This window comes from Petaurus breviceps, unplaced genomic scaffold, assembly GCF_028583685.1.
Source record: "Petaurus breviceps papuanus isolate PSGF00001 unplaced genomic scaffold, PetGlider_PUasm1.0 91041, whole genome shotgun sequence".
NCBI classification, from domain to species: domain Eukaryota; kingdom Metazoa; phylum Chordata; class Mammalia; order Diprotodontia; family Petauridae; genus Petaurus; species Petaurus breviceps.
Window position 1 is genome coordinate 14,954,323 of NW_027187400.1, and position 17,386 is coordinate 14,971,708.

General features: G+C 49.6%; 2 protein-coding genes and 1 long non-coding RNA gene across 3 annotated transcripts in view; 2 read left to right on the forward strand and 1 right to left on the reverse strand.

Annotated features, from left to right (window-relative positions):
* The window catches only part of IFFO2 (intermediate filament family orphan 2), a 60,076-nt gene extending 50,008 nt beyond the window's left edge, over positions 1–10,068 (forward strand). The window contains exons 6-9 of the mRNA XM_069079069.1: positions 2,515–2,635; positions 3,090–3,182; positions 3,841–3,971; positions 4,965–10,068. Of these exons, the coding sequence (XP_068935170.1) occupies positions 2,515–2,635; positions 3,090–3,182; positions 3,841–3,971; positions 4,965–5,070 (451 nt within the window). The 3' untranslated portion in view covers positions 5,071–10,068. The remainder of the gene's footprint in view (positions 1–2,514; positions 2,636–3,089; positions 3,183–3,840; positions 3,972–4,964) is intronic.
* Positions 10,069–13,838: 3,770 nt separating this feature from the next.
* On the reverse strand, positions 13,839–16,457 carry LOC138154393 (uncharacterized). Its single transcript, XR_011166596.1, has 2 exons — positions 15,984–16,457; positions 13,839–14,436 (listed from the first exon to the last, which is right to left on the reverse strand). It is a non-coding gene; the product is annotated as an uncharacterized lncRNA (long non-coding RNA).
* Positions 16,458–16,599: 142 nt separating this feature from the next.
* Positions 16,600–17,386, forward strand: part of ALDH4A1 (aldehyde dehydrogenase 4 family member A1) — a 32,091-nt gene continuing 31,304 nt past the window's right edge. Inside the window, exon 1 of the mRNA XM_069079130.1 lies at positions 16,600–16,755. Coding sequence (XP_068935231.1) covers positions 16,697–16,755 — 59 coding nt within the window. The 5' untranslated portion in view covers positions 16,600–16,696. The remainder of the gene's footprint in view (positions 16,756–17,386) is intronic.

Consider the following 17,386-nt stretch of genomic DNA (forward strand, 5'->3'; position numbering starts at 1 on the left):
AGAGAGAGAGAGAGAGAGAGAGAGAGAGAGAGAGAGAGAGTGCTAGAGCCGGCCTGTAAGACAGTGCTTTACCTGCTCCATCCATCTCTTGTCCGCATCATCCCATAGCTGGCTCCAGAGGGCCTGACTCTTGGCATGGCAGGGATGCTTTTGGAACTCCAGGGCTCCTCCTCCTCCCGGGCTATCTACCCCTTGCTCACATCTCTTGTTTCACTGGGACACGTGATTATTCACCATAATCACGATGGTGACTGCTCTCTAGGTCTCCTTCCCTTCCCTGGAATCTTGGGGAAAGGAAGTGGAGTCTGAAAGGAGAGGGAGAGAGGAAGTGCTCATGCCCCAGGGGAGAGGAATGTTTCCGGCTCCAAGACTGTCCTGAGAAGACTGTTTCTGATGACTTAATGAATCCCCCAAAGAAGGCTGGATTGTTCAGAAGCAGGCTAGGACTTCTAAGGGCAAAGGTGGTGACAATAGGGGATATTTTTGGGCTGTTCTGGGCCTATGGAGAAGACATCCCCCTGCAACTTCAGTGCAGCAGCTTTGGGGGGTGGAGGGGAATAGGGGGCAGGAGCTGACTTGAAGTCATCTAGAGGTCTCTCTCCCTCATAGCTGACCAGGGTGAGGGGCAGAGTGGAAGACAAACTGGCACATTCCGAGGTTGAACCCATGACAGCTCCCTGCTGTCCACTACCTCTTTCTAGCCTTACAGCCCCACACTCTGAATCCTGCCCCATCTTCGCCTTTTTCCATCCTGCCCCCCAGTTTCTTTTCAAGCCGAGGTCTGGCCTGCTCACTCCTCCATCCTTCTAGGAGAAAATGCAGGTGTTTCTGCTGGCCATATCCTGTCTAACCCACAGAACCCCCACCCTACAATGAAAGGAGGGAATTAATCACTAGGTCTTTATTAAGCACCTACTGTGTGCCAGGCCCTGACCTCCAAGGACAAAGAATGATGCTACATGCTCTGGCTATCAGCTGAGGGTGCTTGGTTTTCCCCATTTTTCTTTGTTCTGAGGGATGGCTCATTTGGTAGGGGGCAGGACATAAATGAATAGGATATAAAAATACAAGGCACAAATAAAACTTATTTTAAAAAATAGAAGGGCCGTAGCCCTCCACCCCAAGGCCAGACAGGCCCTGCGCTCTTCAGGACCCCTTCCCCACTGACCTCTCCAGCATCCTCAGGGCAAGTTCCACCGGGGCCCTGGGCTTTGAATACCTTCCGAGCTCTCGTTTTGTTCTGATTAAAATCAGTTGGTTTGGTTCCCAAGCCCAGACACTGTCAATGTAGGAAAGGGCTGGGCTTGGGATCTCGGTATATGTGGGGGGAGGGAGGCCATCAGCTTGCCCTGGCCCCCAGAGAAGGCCATCCCCTTCTGGTCCAATCCCCAGCGTCCTGCCTGGTGCCATGACCTCCCTTCCAAGCTCTGGTTTCACTGGGAGCAGAGGCACTCAAAAGGAAGTGAAGGGGGGAGGGGGACACAGGGAGGCAGGCTCTAGAGCAGAGAGACCTCTTAGGCTCCCTCCCGATCACTTCTCTCCCATGGAACTAGCCCAGGAGCTCTCTCCAGACCCTGGTCCCTGAATTTACAGAGACACCTGGAGGCACAATTGGGAATTGCCTCCCTGGTCTTGAGTCTTGAAGTCTGGCTCTTGAACCATGCCATCCCCCACTTCCCCCCTGGAAAAGCTGACCCCAATGGAAGCTGTTTTCCCAGCATTCCAGAGGCTTGCTTCTCAGTAAACTGGAAAAGTAAGCCCTGCCCTGTCCTTGAGGCCTATAACAGTGAAATATTTAACAAGAGTCCAAGGAACTTTGAGAGACAGTGAGGGTGATATAGAAAGGGCATCAGGAGACCCGAGATCTAGCTCGGCTCTGCTGCTGATTTTCTGGGTGCTGTTAGGAAAGCCACGGACCTCATTTCTTTATCTGTCAAGTGCTGGGGCTGGATTAGATAATCTCTGAGGCCCTCCTAGCTCTGACACTCTCTGTTCTAAGGTTCTTCTCCACTCTGACATTCAGAGTTCTGATGCCCCTCCCAGCTCTGACATTCCACATTTTGTCATTCTATGTTCCAGAGTTCCTGCCAGCAATAAAATAAAATTCTGTGATTCTGCAAAGCGTTTATTAAGCCTGCTAAATACCAGGCCCTGTACTAAGTGCTTTGCAAATATTTCATTTGATCTCCTCACAACAACCCCGTGAAATAGGTGGTGGTATTATTATACCCATTTTACAGTTAAGGTAATTGAGGCAGTCAGCAGTTAAGTGACTTGCCCAGGGTCACACAGCTTGTAAGTGTCTGAGGCTGGATTTAAACCCAGTTTTCCTGACTCCGGGCCCAGTACTCTCCCTACTGCACCACCTTTGAAGGATTGAGGCTGGGAAGAGTGTCATTAGTGACTTGTCCCTACAGTCTGTTGTCCCAAGGAGCTGGTGTCCTTCCTTGCTTACCCCCCCTTCTTCTTGTGTTGTTTCCCCTCCTGCTCCTTCCCCACCCCTGACCCCCACAGGAGAGAGACTTTTGACTTTGATGATGATTGTGACAGCCTGACATGGGAAGAGAACGAAGACACCTTGCTGCTCTGGGAGGACTTTACGAACTGCAACCCATCCATTGACCTGCAGGGAGAGGTGAGCAAAGGATTCAGGCTGTTCCCTTCTTGAGATAGCCAGTATCCTCCCTGAGCCTGGCCCCTCCTCCCATTCATCCCCTGACCTGGGGAGGGCTGAAGTTCTGGGGGGACTCCTTGGAGGGAGCTGCATTGCATGCATAAGACCCCTCCCAGCTCTGATGTTCTGGGTTCTAAGGTTCTTCCCAGCTCTGACATCCTGTATTCTAAGGGCCCTATCTCTGACATCCTGTGTTCTAAGGATCCTCTCAGCTCTGACATTCTGGGTTCTTAGGCCCCTTCCAGCTCTGATACCCTGGGTTCTAAGGCCCTTCCCAGCTCTGATGTTCTTGTTCTAAGTTTCTTTCTAGTTCTCATGCTCCATCTCATCTCATGGATCACTACTCTAGGACCCCACAGAATCCCAAGATTTGCCCCCCAACTATCTAATCTGCCTCTTGGTTTTATTTTTCTAGCAAGAGGAAAATTTGGGCAACTTGATTCATGAAACTGAATCTTTCTTCAAGACGAGAGACAAGGAATACCAGGAGACGATAGGCCAGATTGAGGTGAGGACTGGTAGAGTTCTGGAAAGAATTGTTTTGTCCTAATAAATATCCCAAGTGTGGGTGTTGGGGGTGACCCCATCTGTTGTTGGCTGAAGAAAGAGGAGGCCGGGGTTCTGCCCTGGGGGAACTGATAATCCTTCCAGGGGTGAGATGGGAGATTCTGGGATACCTGGGGCAGCACATACACTAGGGTAGACTGAGTCTACAAATGCTGAGAGTAATGGGTGAGTGAAGCTGGACTGGGTTAGTCAGGGAAGCTTCCTTGAGAGAGATGATAAGGAATAACTGGTAATTATTGAGATGAGAGTCAGGCTCAGAACCAGGGAGACCCAAATTCATGGCCTGCCTCTGCCCACGCTGGCCATGTGACCCTAGACTTCTCTGGATCCCCAGACAGCCCTCTGAGACAAGAAGTGACACATGGGTTACTTGTGTGCATACACCTGGAAGCTCTGCATTGTGTGAGGACCCTTTAAGATTTCACAGCATTGTAAGGACCGGATTGGAATTTCCAAAGTTTGGGTTCAAGGCCCGGCTTTGTCCTTTCTTCTCTGACATTCCTCATCTGTCCCTACAACTCTTATTTTACAAATGATCTTAATAAACCGGTTGTCTGCTTTACAGATCATTGCAAGAATGTGTTTTTTTTTCCTTCTAGTTGGAACTCGCTACAGCCAAGAGCGACATGAACCGTCACTTGCATGAATACATGGAGATGTGTAGCATGAAGAGGGGCCTGGACGTCCAGATGGAGACGTGCCGCCGTCTCATCAAGGGCTCTGCAGACAGGTAGTGGGGCCGGCTGTCTCCCAGGGTGGGGAGGGGGCTGTAGCCACTCAGATAGCCTTCCTCCTTCTGTGGTGTTGTCCTGCCCTTATGGGGCTGCTGGGAAGCTCCTCAGAACCAGGGATTTCTTAGCCAGCAGAGCTGTGTCAGGCTGGGTGCTCCCTCCCTTCCCTCCCTTGGGGGTCTTCACACAGGCCTTCATGGAGGCTGTGAACATGCCCCAGCTTAGCAGTAGACATTTTAAACTGTGACCCCCAGAACTGGCCCCCTGTCCCAGATGTGGGATGACCAGGGCAGGGGATGATAAGATCTTCCCCTCCCTTGTTTTGTTTAGCCCCAGGGCAATGGGAGAAAGTGGTAAAGAAGGAAATTTAAGCTACTTCCCACTACCAAGATCTGTCCCACAGTGGAATGGGCTGTTTTGAGAGGTGGTGAGTCCCCCTATCATTGGATGGCTTCAGACAGATGCAGGAAGACAAGTTTTGGGGTGTGTTACATTGGGGATTCCTTTCAGGAATCTTTGAGCCTTTCAACCTTTCAGCCACTACATGGCTGCAGAGGTCCTTCCACCTCGCAAACCCCATTTGGGGTTTTCTTGGCAAAGATATTGGAGTGTTTTGTCATTTCCTTCTCTGGCTCATGTTACAGATGAGGAAACTGAGGCAAACAGGGAGAAATGACTTGTCAAGGGTCACACAGCTAGTAAGTGTCTGAGGTCAGATTTGAACTCAGGTCCTTCTGACTCTAGGCCTGACACTCTATAGCTAAAATGTGTATGTTAGAGGTCATCTTGTAAAAGCAAAGGAGGTCTGGATTTGGAGTCAGAAGTCTGACAGTCAGCTCTTCTCCCTGTGTGACCTTAGCATCTTTCCTCCCTGGGTGCCAGTTTCCTGAGGGGCTAGCTCTCTGAGACCCCTTCCAGCTTTAAATGTTGTGAGCCTCTGTCCCCAAGTCCCAGACCCCAGCCTGACGCTTGCCTCCTTCCTTGTGTCCTAGGAACTCACCGTCCCCCAGCTCTATGGCCAGCAGCGACTCAGGAAGCACAGATGAAATCCAGGATGAGTTTGAGAGAGACCCTGATGTGGAGCCAATGGTCAGCTGATGAACCTCAGGGAGGGTGCCTGGAGAGCTGGGGGGATGAGGGAGCCGGCATTGACCACGCCCTGGAGGACTTCCGCCACTCTCCTCCCCCACCCCCCATCGGACTGCTGCTTCCCACCGCCCGCCGCCCACTGCCCGCCACCCTTCTACTCCTCTCCTCCATCTACTTGCCCACCGCCCCCCACCCAAGGATTGGTGCTGTCAATTTCTATTCTACACTACAAATGCGAACTCTGTCCGGAGATACGGTGTTAATTGTGCCTTTCCCCTTAAGCTGAGCCGCTTAAAGAACTCTTCCAAGCTGGGTTTTTTATATACAATTACCAGATGGGGCAGAGGCCCCTGGGTGGCGTGGATGGTGTTTTGTACCCTCCCACCTGCTGCACTGATTGGCAGTACTCCTTGGCTGCTCTGCCCCACTGGCCCCTGACCACTCTGGGGGGGAGGGGTGAGGACCTCTGGCTCCCAAATCCCCTGCAGAAGTAGGGGTGGAGGGAATCTCCCAGATATTTTTCATGGAAGAAAGGATCTGTGCTGCCAATGTTTTGGGGAAGGAGGAAGAGCGGGGAAAATGCCCCCACCCCTTTATTTTTTCTCAGCCCAAGTAACAAAAAGACAAGGCATGGGGGGAGGGGGGAAGGGAAGGATTGACACTGTGTTCAAACTACTATGCAAAAAACAAACAAACAAAAAAAGAGCTCGCCTTATTTATATATGAAATATATAAATATTTCCTCTCCCTGCCCCACCTTAGGTTTTTCTCTGTGCTAGGGAGAGAGGTTGTGGGCAATCTCTCCAACTGCCCCAAAGGCTTAGCTGTGACTTTGCTTCCAGGGATGCTGATTTAGCTGTGTGACCGTAGACAAGTCCCTTCTCTGCCTCTGTAAAATAGGAGCAGGGAGGTGGTAAATTAAGCTCATATTGGAAGTCCCTTCTGGGGGGTGTGGTGATGGCCGGTTCTTAGTTTACTGAGGCTGAGTCTCCCTCAAATAATATTGTGGGTGGGAATCAATAGGATTGCTCTTCCTCCCACAGGGTTAGGAGCGCGACACCTTCTCTGTGAGAAGGTAGGGGTCGGTGGTCAGGTGGGCACAGCTCCTGGCTCTCCACTGTCACCCTGGAAGCAGAATAGCATTGTCTGGTTCTTCCCCTCACACCACCACTCACCCCTGGGCTGGCTATGGCCCCTGGCAGGAGCCCATCTAAGTGGAGGCCAGGGAAGGATGGTGGGGCCTTGGGGTGGTTCTCTGGAAGCCGATGGGGAACATGTCTTGTATGATTTAGCCCACCACCGTTTGTAAGATGTAGCCTCTATACTATGATGTTGACTGACTGACTGACTGACTGACTGACTGATGGACGGCTGACTGACATGGGGAGTTGGTGTGAGCAAGTGAGATGGTATCTCCCTAATAATTGGGTCTGGGCTGGTGGCAGCTGTACTGAGGCCAGCCCCCAAAGTAGACTTTAAAAAACTGTCCACTACCATTTGGGAGTGAACTTTTATTTTGACTCATGAGCTCCCCCTGGAGGACCAAGAAGCAATAGACACCCTGGGCCAAGCCTAGCCTAGCTTTCTTCAGGGTGGTGAGGAATGGTGAAGGGGTGGGCCAGTTACCCCTGCTCCTGATCCCAAGTTAGGAGGCCAGACATAGCTTCTCACTGAGCTACTCTTCCACGTCTTCCAAGGAGCTCATCTTTCTCCATATTCCTACTCCAGGGGACCAGAGGGAACCCTTTGGAAACCACCTCATTCCCCAAAGGGGACTTTTTTTTCTTTCCAGTGATTTTTGTTGTTGATCTTAAAGCCATTCTGTATATAATATACATATTATAGATTATATATATATGGAAAGAGAAAGTGTATGTGTGACCATTTCTAATTTATCAGACCTCAGTGGCCTTTATTATCTTTTCTGTTGTTGGGGTGACGTCAGGCAGATGGATTCCCCACGTTTCAGTTGGCCAAGAGGTGCCACGGCTCATCCCCCCAGCAGCTCTGACTAGCCAAAGCAGTCCCTGACCATGAACCTGCAGGGAGCAGTGGCTTGGGGTGGAGGGGGGGGGGGGCCAGCAGTGCCCTCCTGCTTGCCCTACTCACTCTCTCTCTTTGTTTTTAGGCAACAGGGTTCAAACACACATCCCAGATGGAACCATCAGTTCTATTTTCATTTTAACCAAAGGGTAGCAAAGCCCTGTGGGCTTCGACCTCAGCTGCTATGAAGAACTTTCCATTCCCCCCTGGCTGGGAGATATCCAGCCTCTCTCTGTGCATTCCCCCTCTCCCAGCCAAGGTTTCTGTCGCTTTGTATATCCCCAAGACCAGTGGGATCTGCTTGGGCTTTGATGCTCCTTCAGAGCCGATCTCCCTGAGTCTCCTTTTCTCTTTTTCCCAGAATTGTAGGGCAAGAAGAAGAGTCAGGCAGAGTGTTGGCGGTGGATTCCCTTCAGGGAGGCCACCATCCCTTTGTACGGCATGCTGTGTCCCAGAGGCACAAATAACCTCCTTTCTGGGCATTATATTCCAGGTGATGGGAAGGTGACATATCTTTAGAGTTAAGACTGATAGTATAAGTATTTGAGGGCAGCTCTTGTAGTTGCCATGGTGACTGGTGTCTGGTTGTATTATTTCGGCTTTTCTAGCCCCGGGTGATTTCTTTCTGTGGGTCCTGTGGGGTGGTGAATAATTGGGTTAAGAGGAGCCAATGAGGCTGCCTTCTGGCCAGGCCATCTTTGCCAGTAGCTAATCCCCTAGGTTGGCTTCTGGTTGGAGGGCAGGCCGGAGGACCATGGATGCCCCTCACTTGACAGGCAGGAGACTCTCTGGGTGAATGTGTGGGGTGGGGAGGGGCTGGTCTCCTTCTGGGAGCTTCTAGCAGATCTGGTTTCTGGATCTTAGCATGATTTAAGTTCAGCTCCAAATTGTTGCAGGGTCCCTTTCCTTGAGCCCCATAGCTTTCCAGGAATTGTCCCACCTCTCTTCCCCTTCCCACCAAACCACCACTGTTAGGGCCAGCACTGGGCCAACATTGGGACTACCCAGTCCCTCCTTTGTAAAGTTGTAAATACTTTCCTGTTTTTCTATTTGTAGGCACGGCATCATATTGACGCCGGTATTTTAGAAGGGTTCCTATATACACCTCTTTCCCTCCATCACTTTTTTGGGGTTTTGGTGGCAGGGGTGGTGGGAAGAGAGAGCAGGTTTTTTTTTTTTTTTTTTTTTTTTTTTGCTTAATGGCCATGCGGCCAGACAGATTATACTGAGAGAGTTGGAGGGGCTGGTATAGGGAAGGGAAGGCCAGGCAGAATTTTCATGGAGAAAATCCTTGTGTTTTCCATTGGCAAATTTTTTACCCAAAGTATTCAGAGAGAAACAGGCAGGTGTGTGTGTGTGTGTGTGTATTCCCCCATGGTGAGCTCACAAACACAGTGATAGCTCACTCAATGGAAAGTTAGTGAACCAAGGTGGCTGGAGATGGGTGGGGGGAAGGCAAAGAGAAACTTCAGCTAAATGTAATCTCTACAAAACAGGAGTCCCACTCATCTATTTTGCTAAAGGGGAAGGTTTGGAGTGTGTGGGTTGGCAGCCAGCTCTGGGCTGCACAGGGCCTTAAGGGGGAGTGGGGTGTGCCTGCTTGTATTCACCTAGCTCTTCTCTCTCATCCATGGGCCAGTGAGGGAGGCAGGGGGGTTCAGCCCAAGGAACACTGAACTGCAAGCCAGGAATCCCCACCCTGCCACTAGCTAGCTGGGTGACCTTCTCCAAGGTATTCCAGGCTTGGGTTTTTTCCTCTGTATGATGAGCAGGGCCATATGAGGCCAGATATCTTGGTCCCCCTGCCCCTCCCTAGGTCTAGGATTCATTGATGCCCATCTAGTCTCATAGGGATAAGGATGCCAAGGACAAGCCCCTCCTAAAAGAGTTGTCCCATCTTGGGGGCTCCCAAGATCCATTTCCAAATTAGTTTGTGTTTTTTTAAGAAAGATTAGCTTTGTCTCCAGAGTCCCCGCTGATCCCTCCTACCCCCAGGTCCTGACCCCAAGGGTCATTGGGTCTCCAACCCAAGAAAGCCTTAGGGATCAGTCCTATTCTAAACATTTTACTTCTTCAGAATTCCTGGCTAGGTAAAACACAAGTCAGTGGCAATGTCTTATTCCCCAGCATCCCCTAAGAAGTTATTCCCCTTCCCAACCTGCCTCTGGGTTGAGCCTGAAAGTTGGCTTGTCTCCATTTTAAGGAGAAGTCTATTCCTGGAGGTGGGGGGGAAGGTTCTCCATGAACTCCAGATTTAGGTGGGGTTGAGGGGGGAGTGGAAGGTCGGTTTTGGAACAGCCCCCATCTTCCTCTAGGCTGAGGAAGAAGGGCTCTGGTTTTAGCAGAGAAACTAAATTTGAAGGGGTGGGAGAGAGGGGTAACCGAGGGATGTAGAAGGCAGGGCATGGCAGGGGCCTGGGTTATTAAAGTCAGATTTAAATTTGAACAGGATGAAATCCAAGGAATTTTCCATAGTGGGACAGCCCAAGGAGGGACAGTTAGGATCTAGTACCTGAATGAGCTAGCCTAGGGCCAGGTGTGTTTATTCTCTCCTCATTGGATGAGATCAGAGCCTGGAAAGGTCAGCAGATTCTTGCTCCTCCTGGCCTCTCAAAAAAAGAAAAAATAGCACCGAAACCCTCTGCTCCTATCCCTATATGATCCCTGGTGTTGGAACCTAATGGTGTTTAAATACAGCTGGAAACCTTAGCCCCAAAGGAATATTTATTTAAAGAGACGCTGTTGGGTGGGACTTGGGGTTTCCCTCCAACTCCCCCTGCCCCCAGCTGTCCTCCCACCATGGGGTCCTGCAGTGTCCGGGTTTGATTTTATTTTATTTTCTATTCATCCAAACAGACTACTGACCCCACTGAAAACCAGCCTGTTTACTGTATTGTTGTAAATAATTGTGCCCTTTATATTCTGTATATTAGCATCTTTTAAATAAAGTGAGATGTCTTAGAACTGCTGATGTTGTTTGTTTTGGCCTAGAGGCCTGCTGTGAAGGGCTGGCCATAGCCAAGGAGTCAGTACTCTCTTATTCACTTCAATCCAATAAAGCCCACAATCCGCCAATAAACACTTATTAATCACCTACGATGTACCAGGCACTGGGTGGAGCCCGGGGGATACGAAGACAAGCCAAAGACAGCGTCTGCTCTCAAGGATCTCACGGTCCAACAGGGCAGACAACATATAACACACTACATGGGGGGCAGGAGGGGGTGAAGGGAGAACAAGCATTTATTAAATACCTACTGTGTGCCAGGTGCTGTGCTACAAAGAAAGGCCAAGGACAGTTCCCGTTTTCAGGAAGCTCGCAGTCTGATAGGGAAGAAAACATGCAAACAGCTTGGTACCAACAAGCTCCAGACAGGATATGCCAGGTGCTATGCTAACCCTGGGCATACAAAGATAAATGAAATCATTCTTGCCTCTATCTGGAGCTAGAGGCCACTGTCATAGTAGACAGTCAAGTCAAGAAAGGTTTCCAATAATCCAGTGAATCTGTATTCTCCCATGGCGCCACTCCCAGAAGGGTGCCACTCCCAGAAGCACGCCACAGGGACCAGCCTGGTATGCCATGAGCCTTCATCAAGTCTCTTGTTGTAGGCAGAACCTGGATTCAAATCTCCTTTCTGGTACCAACTACCAGTGTGCCCCCCAGAGCAGGCCACTTAAATGTCTGGTGCCTCAGGTCACTCACTGAAGTCTCCCCACCAAGGTCTCCCCCTCAGATCATCTCTACCCAGCCAGAAATGCCTATGATTGCCCCCTCCCCTCAAGGCACCAGACTTTAGACTATGGAGTAGGAAAGAAGGGCACCCTGTAGTCTCCTGAACCACTTTCTTCTCCGCCTAAACCTCACTTACAGCAATCCCTTGGATGATATGCCATCTTCCTGTTAGAAGGAAAGCTTCTCTAGGGTGACAACTGTCTTCCTTGAATTTCACATGTGTGTGCATATATCTATATATATTTGTGTATATGTATATATGTATGTCTATACATATAAATTTTGTTTGATTTTGACATATCTCCCTCCCTCTTCCTCTCTTCCTCCCTCCTCTCTCCCCTCTCCTCCCTGTCTCCCTCTCCTTCCCTCCTCTCTCTTTCTCCCCCTTTTGTCTCCCTCTTCTCCCCTCCTCTGTCACCCCCTCCTCTTTCTGTCTCCCTCTCCTCCCCTCCTCTCTCCCCCTCTTCTGACTCCCTCTCCTCCCCTTCTCTGTCTCCCTCTCCTTCCCTCCTGTCTCCCCCTCCTCTCTGTCTCCCACCCTTCCCCTCCTCTGTTTCCCCCTCCTCTCTCTGTCTCCCTTTCCTCCCCTCTTCTCTTTTTCTCCTTCTCCTACTTTATCTCCCTCTCCTCTCTTTGTCTCCCTCTCCTCCCCTCCTCTCTTTGTCTCCCTCTCCTCCCCCTCCTCTCTCTCTTTCCCCCTCTACTCCCTTCTCTCCTCCTCTTCCATCTCTAGAATAAAAAGAGCTGAATTTGGAGCTAGGGCCTGGAGTCAAATCCTGCTGTTGCTACTTGCCATCTGTGAGAACTTGGGCAAATCACTTAGCCTCACCAGGCTTCAGTTTCCTCATCTAGAAACTCTGGTTTGTTTTCTTTAAAAAAAAAAAAAAACAACCTTTATTTACATATATTCTGTCCATTTAAAATGATGGAAAAGTGAAAGACTTATAAAATAAGGGGGATGGCCTCTGTGGTCCTTCCAGCTCTAAAGTCCTATGCCCTTAGGCCCTGCCACCCCTCCCAAATTATGCCACCTTTGAGATTTAGAAGTTCCCTGCCCTGTTCCTTTCAAAGGATCATAGATCCTGGAAGGGACCTTAGAGGTCGAGTCCAATTTCCTCATTTTATAGGTGAGGAAACTGAGGCCCAGAGAGGCCAAGTGACTTGCCCAGGTCAAGCATCAAGACTCTGAGGCTGGATCTGAACCCAGACCTTCCTGGCTCCAAGTCCCACAATGCTGCCTGTTCTTTGTCCTTAATCTGACCCCCCCCCCCTCAGTCCTTCAGTTACTCACTTCATTCCCAGTACATCAGTACATTCCCCTGGCTCTGGCCTCACTCTCCTCCCTTTATAGACTTGTCCCGTCTTCCTTCTGTCGTTCACACTCACCTGGCTAATTCTCAGCTCTGGATCTACTTTCCCCTACCTTCCCCTCGTCTCCCCCAGCTCCCTTCCATCTACCTTCTCAATTCTGAGCCAAAGAGCATAGCTTCAGGAATCACTCAAGGCCCACAACCATGCACCCTGCTGGCCTGGTCTAAGACACATCCATGCCTTCTTCCCTCAATTGGGCCCTCCCTGCTGCCCGGCAAACCCTTTATCTGTTTGATTCCCCATTAAACCACCCAAGGCAGCTCTTCTAAATCTTCTCCTCTCTGTAGCCCACATTTCCCCTCCACCCTCCCCTTTTACTACAAGACCTCATTCCCTACTTTGTTGAGATCAAAGCCATTCATCTTGACCTCATCTTTTCTCCTCCCATAATCCAGGGTTCCTCTTTTCCCGGGTTCCAGTTTGAGAAAGAGGTGGCCATTCTCTCTGTACGGCTAGTTCTGCTAATTGCACCCTTCATATCCCTTCCTGTCTCTGTCAGGAAGCTGCCTTGTTAGCAATTCATTCTCTTTCCCATCTCTCCTCTTCCTCCCTCTCTTCCCCCCTCAGCCCCCTCCTCTTCCTTCTTTTCTTTCTCCTCTGACCTTCAACTTTTCTTTTTCCCTTTCTCCTCTCTCTTCCTTTCCCCACTCCCCCCCTTTCTTTATCATTTCTAAACATGCTCAAATCTCTTCTAGTCTTAAAAACAAACCCCTAAAACCTCCTGGCCTCATTTTCTTCTTAAAATCCAGTGTTTCTCCGCCTTTTCCTTTGATAGTCCTAGAAAGGATGTCTATTGGCTGTCTGCACTCATCACCACCTCTCACTCCCCTTCACTCTTTAGGCAGTCACTGAAGTTGTGATCTCATTCATGTGGGTAATCTCCCCAAAGATATAGAAGCCAGCCTCCCTGCCTTGCTATTCTCACCCATGGTTTTCCACCTTCCGAGCAAGGTGTCCTTCTCCTAAACCCTGTCTGGAGGCCTTTTCTCTCTCTCCCTTCTCTCCCTTGGTGATTTTATCTTCTCTTTACAGTATACTACAAAATCTATTTGTGTAGCTTTGATCTCCCCTAAACTCCACTGCTGTATCTTCAGCTGCCCTCTGGACATTTCCACCTGACTGTCCTGCCAAAACCACAAACTCAGCTGCTCTAAAATGGAACTCATCCTATTTCTCTCCAGGCTTCAATTTCCTCCTTTGTAAAATGATGACTGTTAAATTCGGCCTCCTACGCTTACCAACTGTGTGACCCTGGGCATGTCACTTAACCCCATTGCCTCCAAAAAAAGGAAGAAAGAAATGAGGGGATTGGCTGCAGAGTGGAGTAAGGAGAACATTCTTCAAGATGATGTAAATGAAATTAAAATCACTAAAGTGAATTTGAACTCTTGAGTAATGAAAAATAGTACTGGAGAAGAGTTAGCAAACATCCATCCTCCCTCAAGACCCTGAGGTGGGGACCACTAATGGGATATTACATACGTTGTCAGATGACATGTAGCCAATGTTTTTGCTTAACTCTTTTTCTTGTCACAAGGAAGGTGGGATGGAAAACAGATGCAATGTAAAGGTGAAATGTATCGACAAAATGTATTTTAAAAATAAAAAACAAATGAGAAGGTTGGACTAGATGACTCAACCAACAAACATTTACTGGGTTTTGACTAGGTGCCAGGCACACCTAGGGGCTGCCTGCTCTCACAGTACAGAGGTTATCATATATTCTTGTTGCTGTTCTGCTGTTGTTTTTTTCAGTTCAACTCTTTGTAACCCCTGTTGGGGTTTTCCTGGCAAAGACACTGGAGTGGTTTGCTGTTTCCTTCTCCAGCTCATTTGACAGATGAGGAAACTAAGGCAAACTGGGTTAAATGATTTGCCCAGGGTCACATAGCTAGTAAGTGTCTGAGACTTTGATGAATCTTCCTGACTTCAGGCCTAGTGCTCTATCTACTGTGCCATCTAGCTTACAAATTTACTAGGGGTACTGTGATATAGTTCACAGCAATATAATATGGTTTCAGAAATTAACAACAAATACAGGATATTTAACAACAACAACAACAAAATATATATATATATATATATATACAGTATGGGGGAAGGGGAGCACTGATTAGGAAGCAGGTCAGGAACCAGGAAAGGCCTCTTGAAGGAGGCCTTGGCAGGATCTAGGTGATTTCCAGAAGCAAAGAGGAAGAGCATCCATTCCGGGTGTGGGTGACAGTCTGTGCAAAGGCAAGGAGTCAGTCAATCAACATTTATTAAACACCTACTATGTGCTAAGGGCCAGGGATAAAAAGGAATTTTGAAAGCTCATAGTCTAAGGGAGATAACAGCTATGTACACTATATACTGTCAAAAGATTTTTAAATGTAGTCCAGACTAGACCAGAAATGGCTGGAGCTGAAAAGAGTAGGCCAGAGACAGGTGTGTCAGGAATCAGATATCAGTTTAATTAATTTCAGAGGGAGGAAGTTTGCAAACAAAGATATCCTGGAGGGGGCTTATCTTATTGGGGCAAAGGCAGAGTTTACATCCATAAAAATCACAGTAGGGAGTGGGGAGGGGTGGATCACAACACTATAAAGTCTTTAAATAGTTTTCAAGGCATTGTATAGTGTACACTACCAAGGGTTCCTCAGTCCAGTGGGAACAGTTCTAAAGTTGATTGTCTCAAGTCTCAAGGGTCATTGAGCCTTGAGTGCAGGATTGTAAGAGTTCTTATAAGAGCCTGTGGGCTGTAGCTCTGACTCCCAAGCTAGGATCTCCTAGGAAAAATGGGAGTTCTAAAATATCTAGATAGGTAGTATGATCATCACACACATCATATCCGTTAATACGAGCATCGTACATCCCTTTACAATACAAACGAGACAGGCAAGACAAATGAGAGACAGAGGTAGGAACCGAAATGTTATGTACAAACAAAAATGTTATGTGCAAAATCTGTCATCCCCTTCTGTCCGGGGCATCACCATCCTACCACACCCCCAGCTTCCTCTCACGTCCCACATCCAACTGCCAAGATCTGTCCGTTCTCTGTCTACAGCAGCTTTTATCTTGATGCCTTTCCTCTTTCTCTCTATTAGCACCATCACCCCTACCCGGAGTATCTCCTCATAACTCCCCAAGGGTCTCCCTGCCTTTAGTCTCTCTCCTTTTCCCAATCCATTGGGCTGAAATAACCTTCTACATGCTGATGGGGTCACTTCCCAGATCTCCAGTCTACTATTACTAAGAGATTAAAATACCCAGGTCTCCCCATAGGGGTGGATATTTCAGTCCTAGAGGGTCTTTAAGAGCCTGAAAGATATGCCCAGGATTTGGATCTAGGAGGCGCTTAATTAATGTTTATTTTAATTGATCGGAGCAATCTTAAATTAAACTAGGAGTTGGGGATGGCCGAAGCCTATCTAGACTCCTAAATCTGAGTAAACTCGGCCTTGCAGGCAAAGCCTGAGGCTTAAGGGTGGGAGGGACCCCAAGGGTGATTGCTACCCAAGGGAAATAGGGGGCGGCTGGGTGGTTCAATGCAGAGTGCTGGGCCTGGAATCGGGAAGACTCATCCGAGTTCAAATCAATCTTCATATACGTCCTAGCTGTGGGACCCTGGGCAGGTCACTTCACCCTGTTTGCCTCAGTTTCTCCATTTGTAAAATGAGCTGGAGAAGGACCGCTCCATTATCTTTGCCACGAAGAGTCGGACACGATTGAAATGACCGAACGACAAGGGGAATGGGAGGAGGGGGTGGGAAAGGACTCGGCAACCCACCCAGAGGCAGGGGGATGGTCAAGATGAACTTCTGGGGAGAGTCAAAATTCCTACAAATCTCGAACTTTCCCTAGTCACACCCAAAGGCAGGATCTCCTGGCTGGCCAAAAGCTGGGAAGGGATGAGTAAAGTCCAGCATCCTCCCCCTACTTTGGCCCGGTACCTGGCCGACCCGGCCCGAGTCCCGGCTTCAGATTCCTCTTTCGCACGTGGGAATCCCCGGCCTTCCCAGCGGCTTCCATTTCCCCCTTCCCCCTCTACCAGAGAAGGCCGCTATATAAAAGAAGCTTCTGATTGGTTCGAAGCCATAACGTGTCGTTCTGATTGGCCGGCAGCGTTCACGCCTTCTCCTTGCTCTGTTCTCAGAATCTTGGTCGGGCTGAACCAAGAGGAAGGCGGTGGGGGGGATGTGACACAAGGGTCTTGGGGAGGGGGTCGAGGTTCTTTTGGGAACCGTGTTAGCAGCAGTCCTCGGGAACCACGTAGTGTTCGACAGGCTTTTCACATGTTCTTCTTTCTGCCTGAACCAGAGAGCGAGGGAGGCTCGGGCGCTGGCAGACTGGAACAAATGCCCGGAATGGCTGGTTTCCCCTCCCCGCTCTCCTCGGTGGTGTGGGTCAGGCGGGGCCTCGCGGGGCTTTATAGCAGCGTCTCAAGTCCGGCCTCGGCTCGTGCTGCTTGCTTCCGCCGAGCAGCCGCCGCGTGAGAACGAGATGCTGCCGCTGCTGCCCCAGCTCCGCCGCACCCTGCGCTCCAGCCCCTGGCGGGCGGGGTGAGTGTCCTCCCCTACCCCCAAAGACCCCCTTGGAGCCTCAGGACCTCCTCCTTCTGCAGTCTCAGGAACCTCCACCCCCCGCAGCCTCAGGTCCCCCTCCCTCACTAGATCTCTCTGAGATCTCCTCCCTGCTGGGTCCCTGAGACCCCTTCCCCCTAGGTAGTGATTTCTCTGCATCCTCTGGATCCTTTAGGCACCCCCACTTAACAGATTCCCTCAGTTTCTTTCATTCTTCTGCCCTCAAGAGGTTCTTCCGGAAAGTCTTCTGGGTCTGGAATTTTCCCCTCTGGGGATGGAGGCCCCCACTTGTGTCCAAGCCCCAAGATTGAACCTTCAGCCCGCAGCGGAACCTGTGTTCTGAATCTTTGTTCTATCGTGGCTGGTACTCTCTTGATGCATCTGTTTCCCTGAGTTACTTCTCACAACTTGGGAATCTCCAGCTCCTTCATCCTGGCTCTTGAAGCCTAGAATCTTTTTTTTTTTTTTTTTTTGCCTTTTAGAGGGCAATTGGAGTTAAGTGACTTGCCCAAGGTCACACGGCTAGTAAGTGTTAAGTGTCTGAGGCCAGATTTGAATTTAGGTCCTCCTGACTCCAGGGCCGGTGCTCTATTCACTGGGCCACCTAGCT